This window comes from Alligator sinensis, unplaced genomic scaffold, assembly GCF_000455745.1.
Source record: "Alligator sinensis unplaced genomic scaffold, ASM45574v1 scaffold1238_1, whole genome shotgun sequence".
Taxonomy (NCBI): Eukaryota; Metazoa; Chordata; order Crocodylia; family Alligatoridae; genus Alligator; species Alligator sinensis.
Window position 1 is genome coordinate 1,248,875 of NW_005842436.1, and position 10,163 is coordinate 1,259,037.

At 45.4% G+C, this 10,163-nt stretch overlaps 1 protein-coding gene across 20 annotated transcripts in view; it reads right to left on the bottom strand.

Annotated features, from left to right (window-relative positions):
• ZNF384 (zinc finger protein 384) overlaps positions 1–10,163 on the bottom strand; it is a 26,122-nt gene that overhangs the window by 15,365 nt on the left and 594 nt on the right. For 4 of the 20 annotated variants that reach the window (XR_003095641.1, XM_025211897.1, XM_014523046.2 and 1 more), the window contains exons 3-6: positions 9,841–9,923; positions 5,468–5,538; positions 5,074–5,314; positions 4,400–4,730 (exon numbers count right to left, since the gene is read on the bottom strand). Coding sequence is in view for 19 of the 20 variants with exons in the window: in XM_025211897.1 (XP_025067682.1) it covers positions 4,400–4,730; positions 5,074–5,314; positions 5,468–5,538; positions 9,841–9,923 (726 nt within the window). In the remaining variant the exon portion in view is untranslated. Of the gene's footprint in view, positions 1–4,399; positions 4,731–5,073; positions 5,315–5,467; positions 5,539–5,862; positions 5,921–8,672; positions 8,863–9,840; positions 10,158–10,163 lie in introns of those variants that run through there. The other 16 variants (XM_025211903.1, XM_025211904.1, XM_014523041.2 and 13 more) reach the window with 14 other exon arrangements.

Here is a 10,163-nt window from a genome sequence, read left to right on the forward strand (position 1 = left end):
CAAGCAGATTCCTCCCCCCCAGCAACACTTATAACTTGGTTAAATTTAAGTGAATTTTTGCATGCATGACAAAGAGCTATGCCTGACATGGAAGCCACACCAAAGAAACCCAAGTCTGTCCAAAGCAGGAGGATCCTAGGGCTGTTTTAAAAAGTTTGGTGATCTTTTCTAACACTGCAAAACATTTTTCCTTTGCCTCAAACAACAGACCCAGTTTGGGTGATATTTCTCCCCAAAGAGCTACTAGAGGCAGACAATCAAAATGAAGAGTCTTAAGCCAAATAGTTAAAGCTCAGCAAAGCTGTAAGCAATGTTAAAAAAACAAAATAAAGCAAAAACACCCCACACCTTATAATGGGAAGTGTCAGGCCCCCATGACAGAGTTCTACCAATCCCTCCCACATACAACAGATCATAAATAGTTGGAAATTTCAGCAAATAAGTGTGCCAAATGGGATCTTGAGAACACTTCTACATGACACTGTAGAGAACTGCCTAAGAACCATGCTTAATTAATATGAAATGTTCAGAGACTTTTGCAGCAAGCATTTTTCTATAGCTCTGGACAAGCCCAAAGAGAATCTTTGGAGGATGATAAACATGGATTTCCATTAGAACAGCGTTTTTCAACCTGTGGGTTGTGACCCAAAAGTGGATGAAGGGGTCGCAAACATTAACAGAAAAAAAATGGAAAACCACAGATTTTCTCCTTTAAAGGAGCAAGGGGCTGCTTGGGGCTGGGGAGGAGTGGGAGGAGGGCAATTAGGCAGCAGGCACCACGTCATGTACACGTGGCAGCCAGACAGTGTGGAAAGTAGCTCCTGAAGCTCCCTGCAGGTAAGTCTATGGGGGCACAGGGTGCACAGGCAACACATTGGGAGGTATGGAGGGGGGGGGAAGGTGTCCCCCCACAGATTTGTGTTGGGAATGAGGGGCACCAGCAATTTGCATTGTTGAATTGCACAATGATGAATGTCACTTGGGAGTAATGAAGAGCCACATGTTGATACTGCTGTTAATGTTTTCCTGTTGATTTCTGTCTTTAAAATTAAAGACCGTTGAGTTGCTTTCACTTCTAGTGTGTAACAAGTATTTTGGGGCGAAAATACTGCTGCGATTTCTACTTTATACTATTTGTTGGGTTAGGACTGGTCATCAATGTTTACAATGGGTTCTGAGTGCAAAAAGGGTTGAGAACCACTGCATAAAAAGGCAACTTTGTTGTCCCTAGCTCTAGACCCATTACCCTCCTAGATTTACTTTAATCATAAGCTCCCTGGGACATATCTCGCTTTTTTGTTCTGTATTAGTACAGCAAGCAGCATAAGACATTCCTAGTCCCTGACACAGGTGCTGTGTGTTATGGCAATATAAACAATAAAATTAAATGCCTGATCTTTTCAATTAAGGCAAGAAGAGGTAACATAAGCAGAATGTTGTCCCTAATCTGACCTGGTTTTGCTAAAGCTCTCTTCCAGTCCAAATCATTTGACAAAGATATAAGCTACTAAAAACAGTGTCACACATTCAAGCATGAAGGAAGAAAATGTAACATGCAAGTTATATGCTGGATAATACATCAGCACAATTTGTCAAATTCAAAACTTTATTTCCTCAAATCTGTGGATCTGTGTTCAAAATAAATATCAGCTGAACAACACTAATTATTTAACAATTTGGGATTTTCCTTGTTCTGTTAACACAAAGAAGGCCCCAAACCAAATGCCTGCTTTCCAACCTCTCCAATACTGCCCAGCTGTTCCATCTCCACAATTAAGGAATTGACAGAGAAAATCTTCTCTTGAGCACGGTTCTGTTTCTGAAATAGCATGGGTCTGATGAATGTGCATGACTAGTCAGATGATATGCAGTGCTCCAACAAGTCAGAGGGGGCTCAGTGAACTACTATACTCATTCCTGTGATCAGCCAGCTGGTCCTTGGGGCAAGGGACAGAAGTGGAACTTGAGACAGAAAGCAACACAGAGAAACTTGCTAGTGCAATCTTCTGTCTGTCATACCTGAGCCATCAGTTTCTCTGCCCTGTCCCTCTCCATTCTTCCTTTCCTCTGCTCCCTTTCTTGGGACATGAGCTCCTCCACCCATAGCCCCATTTCTCCAAAGCATAACTGCTCTTGTGGTCCCCATCCTTCTAGAAACCTCATTTTAGTCTTCCCCCACCCATTTCCTGTATTATCTATTTCTGCATTTGAACTGATTCTCCTTTATTATTATTTTTAAAAAAGCCCATGTGAGAAAAGCCTTTTAAATTGAATGTGCATGGAGGTTTATGCCGAGTCACTCCACCTGTTTTAGAGACATTTTTCAAACTCTGAAGCAAACTACAGCCTGTAATTAAAGTCCTAGTAGAGCTTTAATTCTAGTTCTCTGTTAAGAGCACTCTCTATGACAAGACATTTAAACAACCCAATTAGTTGATCCAGAATGTACGTGCACTGTGAGTAGTGTGGAGTTGGGGCTGAGACATAAAATACATGACAACAGCAAACTCCCTAACACCCCTTCCCCTACCTTGCAGGTTAAACACACTTTCTAAGTGAAAACCTGGAACACTGGGCAGGGAGTCCGAGGGCTGATCTACACATATTTTCTCTCAAATTAACTGCACCAGTTCAGAAACTCAGAGGCTTAAAACCTGATATAGTTCAACTAATGCAACCCCTAACATGAACAAGTTATTTTGCATAAACACTTTAAATGTTGTTACAACTTACTGCATGATTTATCAGTAAAGAAACCCATGTTCAGAGCAATGCAAATGGAACTGTTTTGATAGGGGATACAGGACAGTTGGCACGGTGAAGTGGCAAGAGAAAAGGGCATCACCTCCCCAGTTCTGTCCCCCATCACTTTTCTGTTTTCAGAAGGAAAAGCAACACCGAACTGTGAAGGGCAAAGCAAAAAATTATTACTCCTCCTGCCAATCCTTCACTTCCAGCCAACTCTCCCCCATGTCTAGCTAGCACTGATTCAACATACATTCTCATTTACCCCCCGACAACCCAATCCACCTTATTCCCCATTCCCACACAGGCAAAACTCTCCAGACCTCTCTCAGCTTCATGCAACCCAACCCCCATCTTTTTAGAAATTTCTACACGCCGTATCCTCTCACCCAAGGACTTCTTTTCCTACTAAACTTCTCCCTTTTTCTACTGCTGACCTTTAAACTCACCACATTCTTCTGAAGTTAAGAGCATGAGGTCTTTCCCCCCACATGCTAGAACACCTAAACCCTTAGCTCAAATAGCCCTTTTTTGCTGGGCTTGGTAAAATAGCAGCAGAGGAAATACGCACATGACCAGAAACTGCCCCATGGAAGTTTATTGCTCTGTGGCTCCTTCCTCTTCTGTCTCTAACCGCTACACTGCTTACCCAGGAGCTCCTCTCCAGAGGCTGTCAGATGCACTGCAGCTCCCAACCCTCAAGCTCCCCAGTGGGCAGCAGGTAATAGTGCATCTTGCAGTAGATCAAATGCACTTCACCACTACAACAGCAGCAGGGAGGTTCAGCATCATTAGCCCCTAGTCCAGTGGTGGGAAACTATTTGGGCCTGTGAGCCAAGTAAGGAGTTTTGCTGAGTTGCTGTGGGCTGGGTCAGCAGCATTCCCTCTTCCACCTGCACAACAGCTCACAAAAACTCCTTATGTGGCCTGCAGGCAGGCAGGGAGTAGTGCTCAGGATGGGCGAGCAAGGTGGAATCATGGGATCCCAGGGCAGTGGTAGCATGAGGCCAGGGCTGAGCCACAGCCTGCTGCCTGTATGGCCCTGCGATACACGCAGGTTTCATGGGCAGGGGTGTCCAGGCAGCGGATTGTGGCTCTGACCCAGGCCCGGGTCTAGGCCTTGTGCTGTCACCCCTCCAAGATCCTGACCCCAGCCAAGGACACAGCTCCCTGCCCACCCATCCGCCCTGCCAGACTGCATGCCCTGCCTGCACAACTCCTGGCTGGTCTCCATGGAGACCCCAGAATCATGGGGTAGTAACAACACAGGGCTGGAGCCCAGGGCAGAGCTGTGATCCACTGCCTGCATGCCCCTGCAAAATCCCTCAATGGAGCAGATTTTGCCCACCCCTGCCCTAGTCACTAGCTGCCCCGGCAGCAGCGTCACAGAATAACCTATTTCCTGAAAGTTCAGGAACACGCACTGAAATCTTTACAGGTGGATTAACCGTATTTTTTAATTTTTACTGATAGATAAAACTAAAAAAAAGAAAAGAAAAACCCCAATTCATTCTGCAGCTGAAAACTGCACACACATGGAAGCTCCTGGAAAGGAAGTACAGACCTCCTCTGGCCCAAATTATTCATGAAGGTAGACCACCAAGACCCCCAACCCCACACTGTATTACAGCCACAGTTAAGCCCTGCTCCCCACCTGTATGTCTTGCCATCTTTGTGCTGGTCCTCATCGTCCTCGTTTGATAGCACGAATGGGTCACTCATCTCTGGCAGCCCCGACTCCTGCAATCGCTTCTTCTTGCGACCCCGAGGAGGTTTGGGGGCAACTCCCCCACCCCCTCCACCCCCACTCACTTCAGAGAGGGCAGCAGTCCCTTTCTTGGACAGATCAGGTACCACCTGGAGGGCAGCCTGGGAACCATGAGGCAATGCGGAGACAATCATAGGAGCCGAGATGGGGAAGGTTTGGGCAGAGGCGGCTGTGGTCACCAGGGAACCCGAGGGAGAGGTGATCACCAGACCAGGACCTGCAGGGACAGCGAAGTGGGTGAAGTCAAACATCCATCCTTCTAAGAGACATCCAACCTTCTCAACTCTTGTGTTCCAAAAACAGGAGCTCAAAATCAACCCACAACCCTGATCCACAAGGAAGTAGGGCTACCCTCCCAAATCCTCCCCCACCCTCTGTTACTAGAGGTCAAATAGGCATCATAACAAGCAATATGATGAGAATCCCTTGCAACACCTGTCACTTCAAGGATCAGGATGAATATACTGGTTCCTGAGAATTTTCAGGACCTATCCACTTCATCCCCTTCAGACAATGGAGTCACCCTCCCATTCTTCCAGAAGCCTCTGGTGCCCCCTTACCTGCTGTCATGAGCCCAGCAGACTGTACTGGCACCACAGTGATGTTCTGAGTCACAGGGGCCTGGCTGTGTGGGGTCAGCTGCTCTGGCTTGGTGTCAGAGTCCATGGAGATGCCAGTGGATAGGGCTACAGATGTGGGCACTGTCAGCAGGGTTGGGTAGTGGGGGGGAGCCAGGCTGCAGCCCTTCTCTGTGGGCAATAGTTGTTCCTTCATCTTGTTAATGAACATGGTGTTTTCAATCTAAATAGGTGAGGAAAATAATTATTTCAGAACACCCAAGAGCTGGCCTCTCCCAGCAGCATGAGTAGGAAGAGGGGCGGAAACACTCGCTGCAAGCAAATTTCCAGCTAAGAAGCAAGACCAATAGGCCATACTGAAAGACAAAGCTCTTACCTGTCCTGAGACTGTGGGCACAGTTGGCCAGAAGTACGGAGAGGAGTTGAAGTGAGATTCTTCCATCCTAGCTGGGCATGGGGGGAAGGGGGAAAAATAAGACACACACACACACACACACAAAGAGAGGAACTTTAAACCCAGAGAGACTCAGAGACACAGGCTAAAGCGGTGACAGCTCTCTGGGATCTCTACCGTTTCTTATTCAGAGCTCTTCTTCTGATCTTTTTGCCACGATCCTTTTACCCCACCAGGGAACAAGTCTGCTGCCCACCACTCCCACAGGCCTGGGACACTGTCAACTACCTCCTAAAAGCTTGACACTTACAGACCTCCACCCAGAAGATGACTAACTCCCCACCTCCAAAGGACAGCCAATATTCCCAGGTCATCACCTGAGTGTAGCAGGGAGTATGATGGGGTGAGGAACTATGCGTCTGAAGCTGTGACCCTCTACACATGGAAACAAACATTTTCATCAACATCACCTACAACTCAACCCCTAATTGGTAAGAATTCCAGATACTGCCCATCACTGTCCATACAACACCAGGGACCATAAACAGCAAAGGGATGTTAGCAGGGTGTTACACATGGGGAAAGACAGGCAAAAAGAGGAAAACAGAATTGCCCAAGATAACAGAGAACCAGCATCAGATCAAGAAATATAATCTAGAACTCCCAGCTTCCTGCCTCCCGCTGCTCTAGCCACCTGAAACCAACTCCCATGAGAAAGCTGAAAACAGAACTTAAGAGATTCTGACTTTCCTGATGTGGCTGACTCTCAGCACTGGGGAAAGAACCCAGGCAACCTGATTCTAAGCTCCTTACTTCTACAAGGGATGAATGGATCACTCCCTACTTCATTCATGTTTTCAAACCAGGACCTTACAAGAACCTTGTCTTCTCCACAAGTCATTGTCACTCAAACCCATCCAATCTGAGGATCAGCAAGAAATCAAAAGACAGCCCTCTGAGGATGGGAGGAGCTTAACCTCTGCTGACACAGCAATTTCAGGGGACCTAAAACATTGTGCAATCTAACACGGAATCTACTCCCTAAGGCAATATGCTTAGTTAGTGGTTTCATGGGCAATGAAGACTGCTATTTAAAAAAATTAAAGACATCCCAATACAAAAGTCATGATAAGAGTGAAGGCTGAGAACATTCATTTACACATATGACAAGTGACAGTTAAACTCTGTACAATAAAAGCTATGCTTGGAGAAAATCCAATATGCAAAGCAAGGTGCTTATGCTCAGGAAGGTATGTAGGTTTCTCTTTCAGCCTTCATCTGCCCTGATTCTAACAACTTCTCTTTTGAATGGGTGGGATGGTTTGGATAGAGATGATCCTGCCTCATGCAGCAGGTTGTACCAAATGACCTCTGGAGGTCCTTTCCAGCCCTACTTCTCTACGATTCCATGATTTAATTACACAATTACATATCATTACAGAATTTCATTCAATGAGCAGACTAAAAAGTAACTAAGAATAGCAGCAAAGTAAGGCATTTATTTTTTAAACAGTTAAAACTGAAGATAAAGACTTGACACCCTACAATTTCTACACATCCACCAAAATTATACAGTAATTTATCACTATGGAGAGGAAACTATTTTTAAGTAAACCCAGTTGCTTCTAATTTTTAAATGAATTATTTACAGACTTGCCATTCATTTCTACCTCCTACACTTTCTACCTTGGTCAGCTGTGACCCTCACACCAATGGAAACAAGTATGCTTAAGGGCTAATTACTTGTTTTAGGGTAGGACAACTATTCGCTTACCAAGGTGTAATATACATAGGATTCATATAGGGAGGTAAATTAAACCTAGATCAGTGGTGCTCAGCCTTTTAGGGCACAAGGCACCCACTGATAGATCCAAAGTACTCCTTAGAAGGTGTCTGCTCTTATTTTTGACTGCACAAAAATAATAGAGGGATTTTCCTGTTGCAAAAAACCCATATGGACCACAACAGGGCAGAATGGTTTTAATGCTATGGATTCCTATTTAAAATCTCCGGGTTTATTTTGTGTATCATGTCTGCATACCTAACCATGCTAACATGGTTACAACACCCCTGACAGGTTGTCAAGGTGGCTTATGTCCTGTCTGCTATTTTTTTTTCATGCCAGTGTAAGTATTTCACCTTTCTATACACTTAGATGCCCCAGTACAAATGCATTTGAAGTTAGTCGCTTTTGACTAAACTGCTCTGGATGTCGCTGAAAACTTGGCCCAAATTAACGCAGAGATCTCAAGTCCATTTCTTTACCTCATTCACTGAGCACGACTCATAATGTACACTGACTGAAGAAGAGTGCTGCATACAGTGTTACATGACTGTACTACTGTATTTTATGCACACAAGGGAACAGCTCTTAAGGCATTTCCTTGATGTTTGAGTTACTCCCCAAGTAAGCACGAGAGTCTTCTCCATGGAACTTTCTAAGCTTCTTTTTTTAAAACAAATCTAAGTGCCTTTACAATTTGCACAGGCGCAACCTCAAACCACAAATGAAATTCAGTTTGCACAATGCAACACTAAAAACAATATGCACTTTGCAAATAAAATTGCAATGGTTAAAGACTCCCAAAGATCCACTTGGAAAGATTTGTGTGTCAAAGAAGAGGGGCTCAAAATAAACTGAAATTCTGATTTTTTAGCACACAAACATACTGTGCAACCCTTATTCATTTAGAAAGTTGATAAATGGTTAAAGGTAATTCTTTTTTCAAACTCTAAAATCCAAACTAACATTGACTGGGGCCATCAACTACATTCTGCCTCCATTTAATCCACTGTTAGAACTATTAAAAAGTTTGTAACTTTAATTTTTAATAGTAGACCAATTATCAAAAAAGGGCCAAGACATTTCTGTCCAAACTCCCCCCCTCAAAATACTTCATGCCTGAGCAGAGAGCAGGCCTGGAAATTTCAGCTCGAAAGACAGAAGTTTGACAAAGTTATAAGGAACTAGAAAAAAAAAAGTGGGGAGTGGTGTCAGGAATGAAGCTTTCATGCAATCACACTAACATGGCAAACTTCCAGAGAAAGGAAATTTGAAGAGAAGGCTCCTCCACCAGACTTCTATCCTCTTACCTGATACCCACCCTCCTCCAGTTATGGTCTAAAAACCCATATGAAAACATGCATCCCACTTCAGCATCCCCACTTTAACACAACTCACACTTACTTTACCAGCACTCTGCACGTAACCCTTCCAATTGCTCTATAACTATCACATACGGGATGGAGCTTCAACCCTGCACCACAGCATGTTCCCACTGATGTGCCTTCATCATCTCAGCTTCCACAAACAGGCCAGTGACGGGACCTTCTTCCTATTCACCAGTCTAGCATCAGATAGATGTCAATGTACCCTCCTGATATAAACCAAAAATACCTTCTATGTATGTACAGACCACAGATTTACATGTACTAAATAAACAACTGAACAAACCAGGGCACTTAATTACAGTTTGTCATGAGGATCACCGAATCAGCAACATGACCCTTACAGAGCTTCACAGATTCACACACTAAATTGGCTGGGTTTATATTTCATATAAGCATTGCTTTAATCACTGGTACCTACATGCACAGATACAGCAAGGGTGAGTGTGTGTGACAGCAGATTACAATTAAGGTTGGGTATGCAAGTTTGGACAGTAGGCTTTGTAGACAACTTTCCTTTCTTTCACAAAGGAAATTTATTTCTGATCTTCAATCAACCGTAGATATAATTTATAAACAAAATCCTGAATATGTCGCTTGAGACTGGCATACAAAGCAACACTCAACCTGTGAAAACCTTCTTTAAAGGATGGAATACTGCCAGCCTTCCAAGTGCTGCTGGCAACAATTTAGGCTGATGGCCAAACGTGAAACATCAAACATCTGACAGGATGCAAAAGCACCCTTGCAAAGCTTTGGCAGGTGGAGGGGGAGGGGACGGTCGAAACTGATGACTTCCATACAGTTTAAAAGGCCAAATTTGGTTACACACCAGCAATACCGCAATTACCAAGGAGAAAAGAGGCCTGTATACCCCATGCCCCTTTCCTGCTCACTAGGGGTTAAAGAAACTCTGTGTTATTGATCGACTCATCCTACTTCACCTGTGTGACACACAGCTGCATATAAACTAATGCTGCACAAGGGAAGAGCCCTCTACTTTATTTCCACAGCCCCTTTGGGCCAGCTTGCTCCCCTGTCCAAAACCAATGGCCGAAAGGAGTAGTGCTCCAGATCATGCGCTCTGGGCACCCACCACCCGCCCCTGTGCACGAGCTGTACCCACCCCAGGGACCCGCATTAGTTCTGAGCCAGAGGGGAGGGCACCTCCCGTTGGAGCCACTCACACTGTTCCCTGGATTTTCCTGGAAGTGTCTTACCCCCTCTCACTCTCCCTCCTCTTGCATTTCTCCTCCTTCCAGGGCTGTCTCTGAAAATAAACCACCAGGAGAATTACTGGGGTGGCTGGCGGCGATGCAGCTCCGAAGCGGATGCAAGGACTGCGGGCCAGGCTGCACAGGCGGCAGCAGGACGCCCCCGCCCGTCCTGGAAGGAACGGCAGGGGGCGGTGCAGGGACGCAGGCAACCCTCGGGCCTGCCCTGGCTGGGGCGGGAGCAGGGGCCGGGGCAGTTGCCGCCCTGGGGCCTGGGCGCCCCGCGGCTCCCGGCA